The sequence below is a fragment of the Ambystoma mexicanum genome, chromosome 12, assembly GCF_040938575.1.
Source record: "Ambystoma mexicanum isolate Mex_15411 chromosome 12, UKY_AmexF1_1, whole genome shotgun sequence".
Classification (NCBI taxonomy): domain Eukaryota; kingdom Metazoa; phylum Chordata; class Amphibia; order Caudata; family Ambystomatidae; genus Ambystoma; species Ambystoma mexicanum.
This window is the reverse complement of record NC_090936.1, coordinates 1,141,003,483-1,141,023,148: the sequence shown is the minus strand read 5'-3', so window position 1 is coordinate 1,141,023,148 and position 19,666 is coordinate 1,141,003,483. Positions and strand designations below refer to the sequence as shown.

Below are 19,666 nucleotides of genomic sequence, written 5' to 3'. Positions count from 1 at the left end.
TGGACGGCACAAAGAGATTTCGGAAGTCATCACAGCTGTTTGTAAACTTTGGACCGGTGAATCAAGGGAAGGCTCTCTCGAGGGCTTCCATTTCCAGATGGCTCTGGCTGCATCATGCACTGTCACCGGTTGGCAAACCGACCGCTGCCCGGCCGTCCGAGAGCCCACTTGACCAGAGCGATCGCTGCTACCACGGCGTTCCTATCTGGTGTGCCCCTGCTCGACATCTGCAGGGCTGCGACGTGGAGGTCAACACACACCTTCACGAGATTCTACTGCATCGATCGGGACTCCAGGGAGTAGTCCAGGGTCGGCCAAGCAGTGCTGCGCAACCTGTTCGCTTAAGGTGAGCCTGGTGAGGAGGTAAGAGATGCTTAATGTTGAGTTTTTTTGTATTGCTTAATGTTGAGCCTGTTGCGACCTCCCGTGGTTGTGCATGTGTGTACTGCTATGTATTCTTATATTCATGAGCATGTGAATCCATGCCAGACCCCATGCTGGAGAAGGAGCAAGTTACTTTCCTCTAACTGTTGTTCTCCAGCATTTGTCTGGCATGGATTCACATGCGACCCTCCCGCCTTTCCCTCTGCGGCTCTTCACTTGGTCATACTGCCACTTTACGTGCTACCAAATCTGAGGATGGCTGCCAGAGGCGGGGCTTAGGGAGAGGACAGTCATTGGCTGGGGGCAGTATGACCCAGAGACCAGTGATTGGTTACTACTAAGAAAGACAGATCAGAAACAAAACTGATACAGATTTTTTCTATACCGATGATTCCCGGCCTGATGACTGGGAATATTCATGAGCATGTGAATCCATGCCAGACCCATGCTGGAGAACAACAGGTACAGGTAAGTAACTAGTTCCTTTGATAGTCTTTGTTGCGGGGTTGCTCTTGGTCCGAGGCTTTAACCGCTACCGATCTACCGCTGACAGTGGCTCTTGCTTTGAGTTTCTTCCATTGTACGAATATCAGGACCGCATTTTCCTTGCCTTAACTCATCTCTTGAATCTGCAGAGTCATTCCTATTGGACCTTTCAATAGTCCTCTGCGGATGGTGTGTCCAGTGAGATTGTTTATTATACAATTCTTCCCTGGACCTTTGTCCTGATCGATGTTCTCTTTTTCTGTCGGTAGGTGGTACGCCCTTTGAATCACTTTCTTTCCCATTTATTCCCGGTTTTCTACCGGTGGCCTTGCTAGCCACTCTGTCCAAATGTTGTTGAGACTGTGTGTGAGAGAGGCTCAGGAAGGGAGCTGTGGCTATCTGATCCCAGTCCATATCCCTGGTGCCAGAAAGTCAGCTAGTGGTGGTGTATGTGAAACCAGTAGTTCTCCATGATTGGACAAGCTACTGGCTTTTTGAATGGACCAGATCTTTCCCATTGGTGGGCTTGAATTTGCTGTCAGCTAAAAGTTTGGATAAGAGCAGGACTTCTACAGCTATACCGCAGATCTAAGTTGGAGCCAAGAATTCCTCGAAGAGCATAGAGTGGCCCAGCAATCCTCTTGCGTGTCTGGCCTGCCGAAACCCTGCTCCTTTGCCTGATCGTCGAAGACCCTGAGCGGTGCTTCAGCCCTTGGACTAGCGGGACTGAACTAGTCTCGGCGCATTCTCGAGGATCGAGCTTTAGGAAGTGTCTCTGGACTGTCCGGTGGACTGACCACCTCTGTCGTCGGCTACCTTCCAAGAACCATCACTGTTCTGCGTTCAGGTCCGGCCCTTTGGTGGTAGCTAGCTTGTGGCACAGGTCGCCTTCTGCCTGAATTCCAGATTCCTTTCCAAGGGCACCTGTCCTGGAGCAGCATCTGTGACTGGAAGGATGCCTGTCACCTGCATTCAGTGATCGCTGGTGGAACTCTCCTTCATCCTGGGAAGTGTCCTGAAGAGGTCTGAATCACTGGATTCTGCATTTCTTTGCCGACTAGGATCGATCTTGTAGTTGCAATTGAGTGAAAGGATGTTTCAATCTGCGACCTTTGGGCACCTTATCAGAATAAAGGGTGAAAGCGTGCAATGCCCATACCCTCCTCCCTCCCCCAAACGTCCTCTGTAGGATAACACTGGAAGCAAGCCCCTTTGTCTCCTGGGTTCCTTCTTCTCACCTTTGGTCATCGAACCTAGTTTGGATATCCTGCCCCTGGGCTAGCCCTGGGTCGGGAAAATAGGAGAGCACTTACCTATGCTTGAGTAAATAGTTGCTAAACGTTTAAATAGTTTAAACGAATCACCAGCACAAGCCCATTGCATCCTTTATACAGAAAATACATACCTGTGAGAAACATTGTGTTGGACCCTGTAACATTTGGGCACAAGGCCCATTCATCTTGGGGTTTGGCCTTATAAAGTTAGGATACTGAACTTGTGACTGGTTCCCATCGTATAACTGCATCTGCGTTGCATGGTTAAGTTAGTTTATTAAGTACTAGCAGACGTACCTTCTCTCCGAACGTGTTCTGTAGACAGACATGATAACACAGGTTCTGTTTCGATTCACTTAACACTTAAATTGCACCTTGAAGAAAACTGCATCGAGAATGGGCATGTGGGGCTGGCTGACATACCCCAGAGCAGACGTTGAGAGTTGGTGTGTTGCTGCATACTGGGACCTTCTGTGCTCTCCCCACCTGTCGCCTCACACTGGCGTGGTGCAGTTTGTTGCGGTGCAAATATCTTCGAAACTGCGCTTTCTAGGGCCTGGACCTGGAGTTTTGTTCTTCGTGTCGTGACCGGTCCTTCTACTACCACATTGATGTTTTGCCGATTTCAGGCAACCGTCTCATGAATGAAGGTGCTGAAATCTGGGGAAAGGGGTGGGTTGTCCAAATGTCATGTAGTTAGTAATGTCCAGAGGGTCCTAATGGGTAACACTGCATATTTTGTTGCAGATTGGTGAAACCATGTGTGATTATTTAACGAACAACGTTTTGCCACAAATACCAACACAAACAAATTTGTACATATACTAGCTGAACTACCCGGCTTTGCATGGGATTTCAATTCTCAGATTTTTAAATCTCTGATCGGTAAGTTTCACTTCAGTTTCATTTCTTCGTTGTTCAGCAGCACTAATTCTCTTAACAGCAAGTCGTGCTTGTTTCTTCTGCAATTTCGGTTTTTAGCAGCATGAATTCTCAGATTAGGCAATCTTGCTTCAGGTTCTTCAGCACTTTCATTGTTCTGTCTCAAGGCATGTTGAATTCTATTAGCTTCAAGGTCTTGATCTTCCTTCTTCAGAATGTTGATCACGTTTCAGCTTTCCATGTTTTATTCCGATTCGAATGAGATAATGTCCTCTTCAAATTGTTAGCAAAATTCCATTTGTTGTCATGAGGGTGAAGTACCTGTCGGTTACAAAATGTTACTATAGAAATTAATCGGGTTTTAATGTTTCAGCTTTGTTGCGCGATGATGAGCACTTTCTACAACTGACCTGGTGTAATACCACAAAACGGAAAGCCGAAAAACAAAGCTGAAAAAACTAAGAAATGAAATATCTCAGGAATGGGATGACCTATCGAGACAGAAATAGTTACATTAATTCAGCAATGGAATAAAGAATATTCCATTCAAAATTCATGACACCATACCTCACCGTTCATGAGAAGTTGCGTCCCCAAGAACGCCACATGCTAACCCACACAAACAAACACAACTTTGTTTTTATGTATATAGATTGATAAGTAAACATACTGATGATTGTATAGATTTATATTATAGAGTATTGTGTGACCTTACAACCTGCTAAGTTCATTTTTCAGTGTGTTCCAAAGGCCTGAATAAATAACTGTATTTTTATAACTGGGTGTCTAAATTGAATTATTGTGTATTATATTGTGGGAATTCATTCAGGGCCCGTAGCCCCACTTGCACTCTCCTGAGACTAAGCCTTGATTGCTCATCTGCCTACTTTGCTTGGGTTTTGGCTAACCCCTCAGAGCTCCCTGTTCACTAGAACTGGGGTGGCCTCCTAAACTCTGTCCAACAGGCCAGATTCTAGAAATCCATCTTAACAAGGTGCGAATGGTGGGTGGTAGTAAATGGGAAGGGAGCCCCAGGATAGGGAAAGCAACACTATAATCCTATTGGTTTTTGCTCAACAGGTTTTTATAAAAATGAATTCAATGTTGGGTTAGTTTATTATGAGCTGTGTACTTTTCAAGTTATTGCTATGAAACCAATTATTATTTCACCTCTTGAAAAACAATATATATAGCCGAAAATCTGTTAGTTTGTTCCTTATACCATTCCACACCGTCGATATATTTGCACTGCAACGCACTGCTTTGTGCCAGGGTGAGGTGGCAGGTGGAAAGAGCACCTGGAAGGTCCCAGTATCCTGCCGCACACCAACTCTCACCTCCTGAACTTCAAGCAGTCTCCCGTTTCACTTTCTCAGCCTCTCCAATTTATCAATCCAGTCGTGGCCACTCTGAAAGGGCCATCCCTCGAGGACTGAGTGGAAAGCATCTTACGGTTTTCTATGAATTGTCACTACAGTGGCAACTACATTATCAGTGGTCTCCGTTCCAGGTCAACGCGTCAGATATTTTACTTGTCTCGGACCGAGTATCGCAAGACCTTGTATGGAAATCTCTGCGAAAGATCCTTCGGAGGGGCTTGTTACTCCGGCAACTTTGGCCGCAACTGACAGTAGTCACAGAAGCTTCTTTGAAAGGTTTGGCCCTAGCTGGTTAGATCTTAGAATTAGCCTACTTTGGTCTCCAATAGAAGCACAGGAACACATCAGTGTGCTAGAGGTAAGGGTGATCATGCGGTCTGCATTCAATTATTTCTGATTCCATCTGAAAGAACTTTATTATGGCAATTGCGCATTTTGGTGGACTTCACTGGCTGGTTATGGCCCAGAGCCCAAGTTATAGGCCTGAGCTTTGTAACCTGAGACAAACCCTCAAGGTGCTAATAGCTATAATACAAAAATAAAAAATAATTTGATGGACGCAGCCAGGGAGTGGTTGTCATGGAAATGTTATGTTAAATTGACTTGTCCAAACACTGCTGCCATTTTCATGGTCTCCAGGTGATCACGTGGCTCTGCAAGGAAAAGTGGGTAGGGTTGGTTAGTGAGGGGGAGAGGGATAGGTAGATGTGCACATCTGTTGATGTGTGCAGAAGCAACTGGTGTCTGCGTGTGAGCTTTCTGGATGTGCATTGTCTGTGCACTGGTCTTGTTGTGCCCGGAAGGGCGGCATCCAGTATTTGGCTTGTTTGTTGTCTGAGGTGGTTGGCTTTGTAGCTTGGTTAGTGATGTGAGGTTTGCATATTTTGGTGGGTTCGTTCACTAGCCCTCTGGGCGTGTGTTGTAGGTGAGAAGTGTGGGTTGTGTGGGAGAGAAGTGGTTAGTGGGTTTTGGGTGGTCTCTGGTTATTTGTAGTTATTGTTTTTCATTCTGTATCCCTTGTTTTCTTTATTTCCGGTTTATGGTTCGTAGCATCGGGGATTGTGTGCTTTGGGCGGTCTATTCATTGAGTGGTTGTTAAATGATTTATATCTTGGCGAGTTGAAAAGCCAGGTGTTTAATCTTTTCCTGAATGCAAAGTGGAGTTTCGTCCTTATTTCGTTAGGGAGCAAGTTCCATAGTTTGGTTATCAAATAGGAAATTCCAGTTCCTCTGAATTTTCTTTTATCGTAGTGTCTTGTTTCTATTTGGAGGTCGGTGCTGATTAAGTCTCTCCTTGGCTCGTATCGGGTCATTTTTGTTTGGATGAATTCTGCTCTTTGTCTGTGTAGTGATTTATCGGCAACGCAGAGGGCTTTGAAGTTGATGCACTTCTTAACTGGGTAGCCAGTGTAAAATTTGTAGGGCCGTGTGATGTGGTCTTTTCTATTTATTCTCAGGAGTAGTCTTGGTGAAGTATTTTGATGATTTGTATTTCTTTGGTGAGGCATTTCGGCATTGCCAGGTATAGTCTATTTGCGTAGTCTATCCATGACAATACTAAGGAGATGATTGCGAGGTGTGGTAAGAGAGGATCCCTTCTTATTAATCAGAGGAGGTAAAAGCATTTTTTAGCTATTGTGTTGATTTGTGGTGCCAAGGTGAGGCTATCCATGAGGATTCCCAAATTCATATTTCTGTTTTGGTTGGGTTTAGTTTGAGGTTGTTGTTTGCCCTCCGTGTGTGTTTTCGTTGAGGCATGTATATCCATGGCTGAAGGAGAAGCCGGATGGTATAGGCCAGGCGGAGGCCACATTAAGGGAAGGAGAGTGGGTGGTGCGGTGTTGAGGGGTTTGAGCTGGGATGGGAGGCAGGATAGAAGGTGCACAGGCAGGGCTAGGTGGAGTGCTGGTGCACCAAGCAGTCTGTTTCATCCAAACTCAGGCTTGGGTCGTTAAAATCAATCCGTCTTTGGAGTAACCTGATTGGCTGATGCACCCGCCAATGGTGCTAATGAGAGCCAAGTAATTTGTTCTTCACTACCAGCCGACCTTGCTCCTAGAGTTAAGCCTGACTGCTCTGCAACAGCTAACTTCGGTAGAGAAGTTTGGTTTACCTTTTGGATTGAACTTTCTTTCTCCAGCATGGGGTCTGGCATGGATTCACATGCTCATGAATATTCCCCGTCGTCAGGCTGGGAATCCTCGGTAAAGAAAAAAAAAAAACAGTATCAGTTTCGTTTCTGATCTGTCTTTCGTAGTAATAACCAATCACTGGTCTCTGCGTCATACTGACCACAGCCAATGACTGCCCTCTACCTAAGCACCGCCTCTGGCAGCCATCTTCAGATTTTTACCGCACGTTCATGTGTTGGGATCCTCGTGCTATTGCTCTCGAGCGTTAGTGCTATTTTTTCACGTTTTTTCTCAAAAAACTTTGTTTTTTTTCGGTCAAAAGAGCCTCAAGCTCCACCGACTCTCCATCCGATCAACGGGGACCCGTGTCGGATTCGTCTGCGCCCCTCAAGGGTGAAGATTTCGTCGAGCTACGCTTTTGGAGGACTCCAGAAGTTTCTCAGGCCCGGACATGGCCCAGGAGAAGGGAAGCTCGACGCCCGGAAAGCTGTTCAGGATCTGCCCTGGATGCCAGCTGCAGAACGTCTTTAAGGAGGACGAACACTCCTTTTGTCTCTACTGCTTACATGAGGACAAGACGCACATGGAGAAGGACTGTGCGTTTTGCGGCAACATGTCGGAGCGGACCATGAAGGACCGCCATCAACATCTCGCCAACTGGCTGGAAGGGAAGAGCCCGTCAGGCGAGAAGAAGAGGAAGAAATCCGAGCGGTCTTCTAAGACCTTTGAGGACGCCCCGGCGACAGGGGTCCAACACAAGGCCAAGCACCGCGAGTCCGCTGGCACCGGGAGCGCCGAACGGTCAGGCTCTACGGGCGCCAGGCAGGGCGCACCCTCCCCAGCACCTTCAGCCACGAGCCAACGCTCTGGGTCGGGTAAGAGGAAGGGCGAGCACCCGGCGAAGCTGCTGGAGAGGCCCCGGTCGAGCTCGAAGGCCCCATCGGAGGGGGAGCGAGGCAGTGTCCCCCCCCCCAAGGATAAGGCGGTGAGCGCACCTAAGGTGGTGAAGGCCTTAATCCATCCGGCCAAGCCCTCTATCGATACTGTCGCGGCGGCCCTGGCTCAGCCTGTGGAGGCTACACCAGTGGTGGCGACCTCGGGGCTCAGAGTCTCCCTGCCACCTCGGAGGGAGTCCTCTTTTGTGCCCATCGATAGGACCCCCGTGAAACCCCCGGCGGGGAAGAAAAAGGGGGTGCAGGGCGTCGTCGTAGATTCGGCCTCAACCTCAGAGCAAGAGCTGATTGAGGTCTTAAGCCACGGCCTTGGCGTGGAAGAAGACCGGCCCGTCGGGATGGATCCCGACGCAGGTGACGACGACATCGTCGAGGGTGCCGACGGGGCCCCTGATCGCCCGTCGGATTCCCCTCTGCCAGTGCCGCAAGACAACTCGGCAGCCATTTTGTTGGCTATACAGTCCTTATGTTCAGAGATAAGGACGAGACTACCGTTGCCGACGGAGGAACCTTTCCCGTCGGGGGATCCTGAACCGGGACCTTCTGGTGCTCCCCCGCCCAAGAAAAGAAGGATTCACCCTCCACCTCCTTTTCAGCCGTCGCGCCCCGTCCAGCCCTCCTCCCCGTCCACCCGAGGGGATGATACGGGGACTGACACGGCAGCGACGGGTACGGACGACGAGGTATACGACGAGGATCTACCGTCGTCACCTCCCACCAGAGCTTCTCCGCCCGACGAGATTGGATCGTTCCACTCCATGATCGCCAGGGCATCCGAGCTTTTCCAACTCTGCCCTGAGGAGAAGAAAAAGGAAGGATTCCTTTATCAACGGCGCGAGGCCAAGAGGAAGACGGTCCTCGCGGTGCCTCTACTGGACGACATTTGGGATGAGGGCCTCGCCCTCCTCAAGAACCCTTCCACGACGCCAGCTAGAAGAGACCGGTACGAGAAGGAGTACCGGGTCCCGGACGCGGCCCCCCTGTGCCTCCGGGCGCAGCCTACGCCGGACTCTGTTGTCTCCGCGGCGGCCAGGAAGAAAGCGGGGGGGGTGCGGCCTCCACATCGACTTCCCCACCGGACGGCGAGGGAAAGAAATTGGACGCTATGGGACGCAGGGTCATCTCGTCTGCAGCGACGACGATTAAAGCGGCCAACGCCTTGGCTATCGTGGCCCGCTACGACAGGGAGCTATGGTACAAACTGGCTCCCCTGCTGGACTTCCTACCGGACGATAAGAGGGCGGATGCCCTGGAGATCCTACAGGAAGGCGAGGTGGCGTCGAACCACGCCATCACTATTGCGACGGAAATCGCCGACACTGGGTTTCGCCAGTTGGGCAACGGCGTTTGCCTTAGGCGGCGTGGATGGCTTAAGGCTACGGACTTCCGTCAAGACGTACAGACCAGAGTCCTGGACATGCCGTTCGATGGGAACAACCTGTTTGGGAAAACAGTGGACGATTCCCTTCAGGCCATTAAAGCGGACACTGAGACGGCCCGGGCCCTTGGGGTTCTGCAGCAACGACGGACGCCCTTTCGGAGCAGCGGAGGCAAGGGCGCCTCCAAAGGTTCCGGCGGCGGTTTCTCCACCTACCGTCAAGCGGCCCGCTCGTCGTCTCAGGAGGCCTACAGAGGACGAGGCAAGTCTGGCGGACCCCGCCGTCGTCGCCAAGGAGGTCAAGGCGGCAAAGCCTCGTCGAAACAGGATTGAACCGGCTGTGGGGTCGGGCCCCCACCGAAGCACCCCGGTGGGAGGCCGGCTGGCAAGCTTCGTCAGCGTGTGGGAGTCCATCTCCACCGACCGTTGGGTGCTGGACGCCTTAGCCCGGGGCCACGCGCTCGAGTTTCAAAGAAGGTTCCTGCGCGTCCCCCCCGTGGCCAGGAAAGAGCTTCACGTCCCTCAGCTTCTCCTGGAGGTAAAGGCGATGCTCAGGAAGGGCGTCATCGAACTCGTCCCAAAGAGGCTTCGGGGCTCCGGAGTTTACTCGAGATACTTCCTCGTGAAGAAGAAGACGGGAGGATGGCGCCCCATCCTAGACCTGCGACGTCTGAACAAGTTCATCAAGGCGCAGAAGTTCCGGATGGTCACCCTCCAGCACGTCCTGGGGCAGCTGGAGGAAGGAGACTTCCTGTCGTCGTTGGATTTGGAGGATGCCTACTTCCATATTCCCATCCTAAAGGGGCACCGAAAATTCCTCAGGTTTGTGGTCCAAGGGCGTCACTACCAGTTCAAAGCCCTCCCCTTCAAACTACGGTCGGCACCCAGGGTATTCACCAAGTGCCTTGCACCGGTGGCGGCGCAGCTGCGCCGCGAGGGGATCCATGTCTACCCCTACCTGGACGACTGGCTCATCCGAGCCAAGACGAGGGAGCTCGCCGTGGAGCACACGGCAAGGACCGTCCAACTTCTCACGGACCTGGGATTCTCCGTGAACTACGCCAAGTCCCACCTGGTACCCGCGCAAAACGCACTGTTTCTGGGAGCGAAGCTCGACAGTGTCGCTTCTGGCCTCCCCGTCGGAGGAAAGGACCAGGTCCATTCTGGGCAAGGTACAGCGGATGTTGGTTTCCGACGCGGCCAAGGTGAGGTCCATCAAGTCCCTCCTCGGAATGATGTCTTCTTGCATCTACCTCATTCCCATGTGCAGGCTCCGGATGCGCCCGTTGCAGGAGTTCCTGGACGCGCGCTGGATCCAAACGACGGGCGGCTTCGAGGAGAGGATCACACTCGACGAGAGTTTCCGCCGAGCGGTCCGGTGGTGGGGCAACCGCGCGCATCTGACGGCGGGCATGGACTTCCAGACCCCAGCCCACCAGGAGACAGTGACCACGGATGCCTCCCTGGAAGGGTGGGGAGCGCACACCGAAAATCTGCACGCGAGAGGCCTTTGGCTCCCGACGGAGAAGTCCCTCCATATCAACGTCCTGGAGCTCCGTGCAGTGTTCTGGGCCCTCAGGTCCTTCCTTCCGTCCCTCAAGGGCAAGGTGGTGAGGATCTTCACCGACAACACCACCACCATGTTTTACATCAGGAAACAGGGCGGAACCAGGTCTCCAGCGCTGTCCAAGGAGGCGCAGGACCTGTGGCATTGGGCCGTCGGCCAAAGGATGTTTCTGGTGCCGTTTCATCTGGCAGGGATAAAAAACACCATCGCCGACTCACTCAGCAGGGAGCTGCGCTCGTGCCACGAGTGGGAACTACGGCAGGATCTAGTGGATCGCCTCTTCTGACGGTGGGGCACACCCCAGATCGACCTGTTCGCGACGGCGACGAACTCCAAGTGCCGGAGGTTCGCCAGCAGGTTTCCCCAGGCGAGGAGCATGGGCGATGCCTTCTCGTTCCCCTGGGAGGGCCTGTTCCTCTACGCGTTCCCTCCTTTGCCACTGCTAATCCGGCTCGTCAACCAGCTCAAGAGGTCGCGGTGCAGGATGATCCTCGTCGCACCTGCGTGGCCGAGGCAGATATGGTTCCCGGACCTTCTGGACTTGTCAGCGTCCCCGCCAATCAAGCTGCCGGTGGACGCGGATCTACTCTCCAGGGAAGGAGGCGCCATCCTCCACCACGACCCGAAATCGCTGAACTTGCAGGCCTGGCTCCTGCGGCGCTAGAGTTTGGAGGATACGACATACCGGCCGACTGCAGAGAGGTTCTTGCAAAGGCCAGGGCGTCCTCGACTCTTAAATGCTACGGACACAAATGGAAGAGGTTCTCTGTCTGGTGCCACGCACAGAAGATTAACCCTCTACGGATTACGGCTCCCCAAGTACTGCCGTACCTGCTGACGCTGGCCAAAGCTGGACTGGCACACGCGTCCATCAAGATTCATCTTGCTGCGATCTCCCGATACACCAGAACCACGGGCCGGACGTCCTTGTGGTCTCATCGTCTGGTGAAAGAGTTCATGAAGGGACTGTTCAGATCGTTCCCGCCGGTGAAGGCGCCGGCCCCGGCGTGTGAGCTCAACGTGGTGCTGACCAAGCTCATGGGACCTCCGTTCGAGCCTCTGCACTCGGCCCCGTTGAAGTTTCTGTCGTGGAAAACAGCGTTTCTTGTGGCCATCACCTCCGCACGGCGGGGGTGGAGAGATCCAGGCCCTTTCCTGCAAGGCCCCATACTTGACTTTTCACGACACGAGGGTAGTGCTCAGGACGCACCCCTCCTTCATGCCCAAGGTACCGTCGGACTTCCATCTCAACGAACCCTTGGTGTTGCCTGTGTTCTTCCCGTCGCCTTCGTCGCCGGCTGAGAGGACTTTGCACTCGCTGGATGTGGCTAGAGCGCTGAAGTTCTACGTGGACCGCACGAAGTGTTTTCGGAAGACGTCACAACTCTTTGTGAATTTTGGACCTGTCAATCAGGGGAAGGCTCTCTCGAAGGCTTCCATTTCCAGATGGCTCTCCGGCTGTATCATGTACTGTCATCGGTTGGCAAACCGACCGCTGCCTGGCCGTCCGAGAGCCCATTCCACCAGAGCGATCGCAGCTACCACGGCGTTCCTTTCTGGTGTGCCCCTGCTGGACATATGCAGGGCTGCTACGTGGAGGTCGACGCACACCTTCACGAAATTCTACTGCGTCGATCGGGATTCCAGGGAGGAGTCCAGGGTCGGCCAAGCAGTGCTGCGCAACCTGTTCGCCTGAGGTGAGCCTGGTGAGGAGGTAAGATGCTTAATGTTGAGTTTGATGTAATGCTTAATGTTGAGCCTTTGCCACCTCCCGTGGTTGTGCATGTGTGTACTGCTATGTATTCTTTATTCATGAGCATGTGAATCCATGCCAGACCCCATGCTGGAGAAGGAACAAGTTACTTACCTGTAACTGTTGTTCTCCAGCATGGGTCTGGCATGGATTCACATGCGAACCCTCCCGCCTACCCCTCTGCGGCTCTTCACTTGGTCATACTGCCACTTCACGTGCTTCCAAATCTGAAGATGGCTGCCAGAGGCGGTGCTTAGGTAGAGGGCAGTCATTGGCTGTGGTCAGTATGATGCAGAGACCAGTGATTGGTTATTACTACGAAAGACCGATCAGAAACGAAACTGATACTGTTTTTTTTTTCTTTACCGAGGATTCCCAGCCTGACGACGGGGAATATTCATGAGCATGTGAATCCATGCCAGACCCATGCTGGAGAACAACAGTTACAGGTAAGTAACTTGTTCCTTCTCGTCTTTAGGTTGGTTGGCTACAAAACCTTCAGGGTTTTGCAACAATAGCCCTAACAAAGATCCCATAACTTCCATATGCGTTACATCATTTCATCTATTCACTTATGCCATTAGTTTTCATATTGGAATGTTGGGTTCCTAGGGATAGACCTTTCTAAGGGACTTTACTATGTGCATTTTGAGCTCTGCGAGAGGTTCATTTATTCATGCAGAAAGTAATTTGCTGCCACTAATACATTTCTATCCCCTCTTCTGGGATTACGAGATCTGGCCTTTGTATTCATGTTTCATACAAAGACAGGTGTGAGACAGGCATGGTATCAAGAAAGACAGACTCAAAAGTAACAGTTTGAAAACCTTTATTATAGCACTTAGTTGGGTTGGTGTAATACCTAACGGGCCCTAACTCTAAGGAGCTTGTTCCCTCACATGATGCTTCTAAGTGCCTTCGATGTCCGTAAGTCCAAAGCCAAAGTACGCCTGTGTCAAAACCTATGCTTGCCCTCACTCTGAAACCAAATGTGATATGAGGTCTTCTTAACGGAAAATGGTGGTTCAGAAAGAAATGTAAGCCAAATCTGGTTTCAGATAGCCTTACCATCAGGTGTAGTTCTGCCAGTTTCAAAAATAGTTCAACTCGAAAGGGTTGCCCTTGGAACCTTGCATGTAGGGGTCTTGCAGCAAGCCAATAAAGTTCACAATGTCTCTTGGGGTTCCCTTCCCCAAGCTTCGATCTTTCCAGTTCCAAACAAAAATACACAGTTCCTGTTAGACCTCTCAGGATGGATCTGCGTGATTCGACCGCGGCTGATTTTCCTGCGGCCGGAAAGTTTGCATGAGAAATGTGCAAAGCACCAAAGGTTTGCACATTTCCCATGCGAACACACGTACACAACACCTACATACCCATACCCCACACCACACCCTCGACACACCCCCACCATAAACATACCCTACTTACCTTTTTCTTCACGCTGAGTCCCTGCAGTGCCAGTTCCCTTTCACTTCCGTGATCGGGAACCAGTGCTGCAGGGTCCTTTTTCTTTTCTTTTTTTTTACGGGGGCTGCAGGGGTTTCCCCGGCAACCCCCGCTCACTATACCCAAACTTAGGCCTCTCTGGTCTCAAACAAATGTTCACCTCGTCCGGATGTGCCTTTTTTAACGCACAGTTCTTTCATTTGGCAGTATCGGAGACTTTCGAGAATGCCAAGCTTTTGCTCCTCCCATGCGCAACCACTCTGACTCCTGACCCCTTTCCTTATTCTCTGTACCTTTCTTCTGACACATTTTCCCTCCTGTGCCTCTTTCACTCTGCCCTGGTCTCTTTTCCACCTTTTGCCTGTCGGTTGCACCTTTTCCACTTCACTGTGCTTCTTGCACACTTTCTACTTTGCTGTGCACACTTGCACCTTCTTTCCTCTTTGCCGTTCCTCTTCTGCAATCATTTTCTGCTTTTGGGTAGCTCACGTTTCCCACACTTTTGGGTTGCTCACACCCTCTTTGCTTTCCATTCTCTCTAAATTCACTTTGTCTTTTCCTGTGTTCGTGCTGCTTGCGCCCTTTCTCTTGCTTTTTCTGCTCTCTTTCGGCTTTCCGTGCCGCTTGCATCTTTCATTGCTTTTGCTCCAGCAAACAGCACACTACTGACTTTCTCTTTCTCTCACAAAACTCACCCAAGTAGCGCAGTACTGGCGAGCAGTTCTCAGGATATGTGGGTCGAGGTCAGGGTCTCACCAATTTCCCCTCAGACATGCCTGTGACTGGTACACGTCCCAGGGCAACAAACACTGGCCTGGATACAGCCAGCAGGTTGCATTCTGTCCCGCTCCGACTCCTTGAAGACACGGCTCCCTCGCCACGCTACAACCCCTCTGACAAACTGGATCAGTCTTGGCGTCTCGCTCTCCTCAGGATCCTACGGGCTCTTCCTGCTGCAGGCTCCTGCTCTCTGGCTTCCACGTTCCAACCTGCAACCCCAGCTCGCTCAACTCCTTTGGCAGAACCATACCTTTTATACCCTGAGTCAAGTGGTGTCAGGTGTGCATGGTTAAAGTGAAGTGCCTGACTCTATTAGTGGGAAGGTCTAGTGGTGAAATGTAGTAGGCCTCTACCTGCATCCCGATGTTGTTCCTATGGGAGTTCTTTATTACTCTGTTGCCTCTTCCTCATCCCAATACTTGTTGAAAATGGCAAAGGGAGATTGAATGAGATTGCATATACCCCATAAAAGCTGAGGGAGAGTGTTTTGGTGTATAATGGGAAATACCATGTCTCACCTTTAGGCACTCTCCTCCCAATCCTCAGCGACCCTCCACTCAGGTGATAGTCGATCGCTTGTCCACCTCCAAGGTCGGGAACCAAAAGCGATGGCCCTTCCCTGGTGTTAGGCAAGAATTAATGTAGTAACCCTGTGGGAGACTACACAACCCTTGTCCTCTTGGTATTAGGTAACCCACCTATTGGTATAGGTCTGTACTACACAAGTTGGTAGTGTGACTGAGCATCCAGACTTAAGTCAAGAGTGGTAAATGTGAGCTGTAGAGCTGTATCATCGCAATTCATCCATACAACTATCCAAAAAAATCTTGCACTCAAGGTTTTTTAGTAAAATAATTGTCAGTTTTAAATAAGCATTCTTTAAAAAGGGCAATGTGCAACAATAAAAATACACTTCAAAATACGTTCTCAGAATCAAAGTCACGCAAGTAGATACTCTTTAGAGATGCTTCCTACATATTTCCTACACCCTGAGGTGACTTCACTAACTAGGACAGTAATGGCATTTATATATCACTTTTGCACTTGGTAAATTCTGAGGTTGGTAAAAAAGAAAGGTTAAACAAAGGAAACGTGTTAAACAGGTTATCAGAGCATGTGAGCACTTTAATATTGCTGGGAAAGATTTTTATCTAGACTTCATTGGAAGATTTAAACACCAATGTATCACCTATGAGGGAGAGTAAGAATCAGTCAATGGAATAGCAGTCTCTGCAATGAGCCAGGACAGCCAAAGTCAATTGGAGCAAAGTCTATGGCGCACTTCTCAGATAGTAAAAGTTTTGCACAAAGTTAGTGAGTTTGTTGAAGAAAAATCACTGTAGTGTCACAAGCTGTTATACTTGTGAAAGTTGGAGCTGAAATCAACTATACAAAGTAGCTACTGCAAGTCCCAACTGGGAAGAGCAGAACTACAGACCGAGGCAAGTACCCCAAAGTCAGAACAGTACCTTTGGTTAGAAGAAGAGGATCTAGCTGGCTTCTGTCTGGTGGCATTGATGCAGATCCTGTGTTCCTGGGCCTCAGTCGTGGGGGCAAGGACGATGTTTGGAGGACTCCTGCACAGCAATACAAAGGTCGGCGGCAGCTTCAGGCGTTCTTTGGATCGGCGGCACTGCACTGTTTCAGCGTTCAGTCAACAGCACCATCGCGGCTCTTGGATACCGGTTGGGGTTCTTTCACTCCTTGAGTCCAGCACTCTGGTGAGGTGACTCTAGCTTGGGTCGTGCTGCTTCGGGAGGGTCCTCGGGAGACTCCTGGAGCTTTTGGCCGACTTGCAGACGTTGCAATCTACTACGGATTTCTCGACCCCTGGCGCTCGGTTCCAGCAGCAGCAAAGAAGTACAGTCAGTTGGGGAAGGTCTTCCAGCAAAGTTCGTCTCGGGGTTAGTTGGTTCCACTAACCCAAGGGAAGAAGTCGTCCTCTCTGGAACTTCTCTTGTCGGTCCGAAAAAGGAGTTTCAGCACAGCAGCAGCGCTTAACCGGGCAGTTCAACGGTCCAGGAGGATGCAGCAAGCTTTGTTCACGGTTTCTTCGTCTGGGTGTTCTTCCCAGTGGTCGGCTATCTTCAGTCCAAGAAGCCTTGCTTATTAAGCAGGTTTCTCCCATTCATGCACAGCTTAGCTGTCACTCTTGCAGCAGGGTGCTGTCCTGCAAGGATAGCCGGCCAATCAGGTCTGGGTGCATTCAGGTAAACAAAGGTTTTAGTACTGAAGCCGGCCAAAGGCAAAATGAACAAAGAGCTTAAATCTGGTTTGGCGTGCAGAGTAAAACCCAGGAAACACCTCACAAACCAAAAATGGTGAAAAAAAAGACTGGGGCCATTTTTACACAATGGTCACTCATGGATGCTATGCTACAGCTGAGGATCCAGCTTGTAGTAGAAAAGCACAATGGTAGGAAAATTAAACCACTGCCACCAGCCATTAAAAGTAGTGAGGGTAACATAAAAAATGTTACATGAGTAAGTAGGAAAGGGGGCTACTAAGGAACCCCCCAGCACGCCATACGTGCTGGAACTACAAATAGAAAAGGCAAGTAAAGTCAATTTTACTTTACTATTCTTGGGAACAGTAGTTCTCACAAGAAAAGGTATTTAAATCTTATGAGAAATTGAAAGTATTTGTAACAATGCACTGAAGGTGCTGTGTCTCACCATACAAAAAGCAGATGCCTATGGAGTTTATCAGACTCCTAAAACGAAGGAAACGGTAATCCAAGGGAAGATCCCGGGCAGAAGGTGGGAGAATACTGTCAGGTTTCTCACACAGGGTTCTCAACTTATCACAGAGGTAAGAGATGCTTTTTTTGTAGCAATTAAATATTCTATCCTGATTTCGCTTTCATGTCCCGAAGAAACTGTGATCTTTTTAAATAATAGCCATCGGGCGCCTGACCAAGTCACTGAATATAGGCGTTTCAAAGGCAGCCAAAAGAACTCCACCAGATCACATGCCAGAGAGACATGTAGGCCAAGTTCTTCTACATTGAGTAGGAGGCCATGAATCCTCACTGAGCCCTGTTGATGTAATTTTGTGGTGTATTCTATGGTTGACTCAAACAAGTATGAACTAGGTCATCTGTCAATTATGTGGAAACACTTTGGACCGATAAAAAAATGGTGGATTTCTTTTTTCTCTTACATTTCTGTTGTCAAAAGATAATATCCGTTCTATTTTTGCATCTAGGTCTACATGCCGACAGAATAGCATTTTGCATGCAGCTGTCCTCCCTCTGTCGCTCTGCATGCAGGCATTTGACAAACAGGACGGAGTCCCATTCGGATATGTGTATCTGATCCAGTTCCTGGCACATCTAAGAAATCACTTCTTGTATTAGTTTGCTAGAGAGATGCCCCTTCAACCTGTGAAATATGAGGCCTTTGAAAGTATGCATATGTTCAGATATCCTCATCAACAAAGATCTTAATTCCAGACTTTTCCTGAGCCCTTGCCCACAGAAAACATGAATGTAAGACGCACTCAATAGGTATGTGCTTAAGTTCCTCTAGCACGCAATACGAAGTTGTGTCTGCATTATCACATTGGGGGAGATTTACATTGAATACATGAAGAATTTTGCCAGCTTATTGAGGTCAGAAAATGGAATATGGACTGCCTCCACTTTCAGTATGAAATTACTAGTATTTGCTGGGAAATTGAGAATCAGCAAGGTATGTTAATGTTAAAGGATATTTGTACCACACACTAACACCACCGGAGTGGTTCCCTGGCGCTCTAACAATTCTTAATATCCTGAGAGGACAAAGTTAACTCTATTCTGAGTTGTGTTGTCAGCAGATGGAAGCAGGTATTCGTTAGGGAATGTATATTTCATATTTTCTATTCTTTTGGTAAATATTGAGAATTGGGAGCTAAGATAAATGATGCTGCCCTGAAGGCGAGCCCTTCACTTCACAGCCCCAGATATAACATTATTTTGTCTCTTCTTCAACAGGAATTTTCTAAAGACCAACTACGGCAGTTATTGCAGAAGCTGAGGGAGTCCTCTCTGATGATTTTGGACCAGGAACTTGATCCTTTGGGATACGATCTTCAGTCATAATGTCTTAATTTGGGATGGTTTGACCTCAATCTTTTGTGGGTTACAATTCCCTGCCATATGGTTTGTACAAAGTATGATCGAAAAGATGAACACCATTGTTTCTCCATTTTGAGGAAACATTAATTTTTGTAAAGAATAAAATAAAATATTTCTTATGTTTTTCAAGATTTTCCTGTCTGAAATTAAAGGATTTATTGTATAAATTGCTAATGTAACGAATAGCCTTTAATCTTTACAGAGTTTTCATCTTGTAAAAAGATCAGTCAGCAGTCTGGGACATGGGGAGATGTTGCCATCTCCCTATGTGGCAGTGCCTGGTGCTCCATAGGTACCCTGGCACCATTTGCTGCTGCTCAGAAGTCAAGGCCAGAAACATGGTGTTACTGTGCTACTTTTCTCAGGTTTTTTCCCATGGCATGTATTTTTATTACATATTTCTCCAAGAGTATACTCCACTTTTGAAATCGTTCCAGGCCTTCACTGGATTCTGAAATATCTAAACCAATTGCACAGGTTGTTGCAGCTCCATTGCCAAATGGCACAGCATCCTGGGGGCCTATACTGTCAGATGTTGCATTCCATGTATGCATATTTATGACATGGCAACTGTAGTTTGTGTTAAGTTGGACTCCACATAGGAAGAAAACCTTTGGTTGGCTTACGACATTAGCAGCGTTTGAAGCATCTTCACAACATTTTACAAACATAGTTCTGACTCTGAATTGTATTGTAAAGTTTGGTGTGGTTTTTCCAAGGAGGGGTCTAGTAGTAGTAGTGGTGGTGGTGGTGGTGGTGGTGGTGGTGGTGGTGGTGGTGGTGGGGGGGAGCAGGCAGTTTTAGGTTGGCTTCCAGAACTTCAGTTTCCTTATTCATTCTCCATAAACAAAAGTTTGTTCTGGCCTACATCTGGGACAGCTGGATGAATTAACACTAAACCTTTACAAGAAGTGAAGAAATGCACGCTCTGCGAAATTGAGTGCAAGTCAGCCCAGCTTCTTTTTCTTCATATTGGCCCAAAATTGTCAGAAACCGACTATTGAATGATATCTCGCTCTTTGTGACCAGAGTCCATGACCTGTGGTCTTATTGAGAGGCTTGTGGGGAGGGACTGACGGCCCTGCCGCAGTCAGAATAGCAACTGAACATGGCTATATAAGCCATGCAG

General features: G+C 49.3%; 1 protein-coding gene across 2 annotated transcripts in view; it reads left to right on the top strand.

Annotated features, from left to right (window-relative positions):
- The window catches only part of NUP107 (nucleoporin 107), a 790,450-nt gene extending 771,784 nt beyond the window's left edge, over nt 1–18,666 (top strand). For both annotated transcript variants that reach the window (XM_069629720.1, XM_069629721.1), the window contains one exon: nt 18,394–18,666. In XM_069629720.1, coding sequence (XP_069485821.1) covers nt 18,394–18,501 — 108 coding nt within the window. In that variant the 3' untranslated portion in view covers nt 18,502–18,666. The remainder of the gene's footprint in view (nt 1–18,393) is intronic.
- Nucleotides 18,667–19,666: the final 1,000 nt, after the last annotated feature.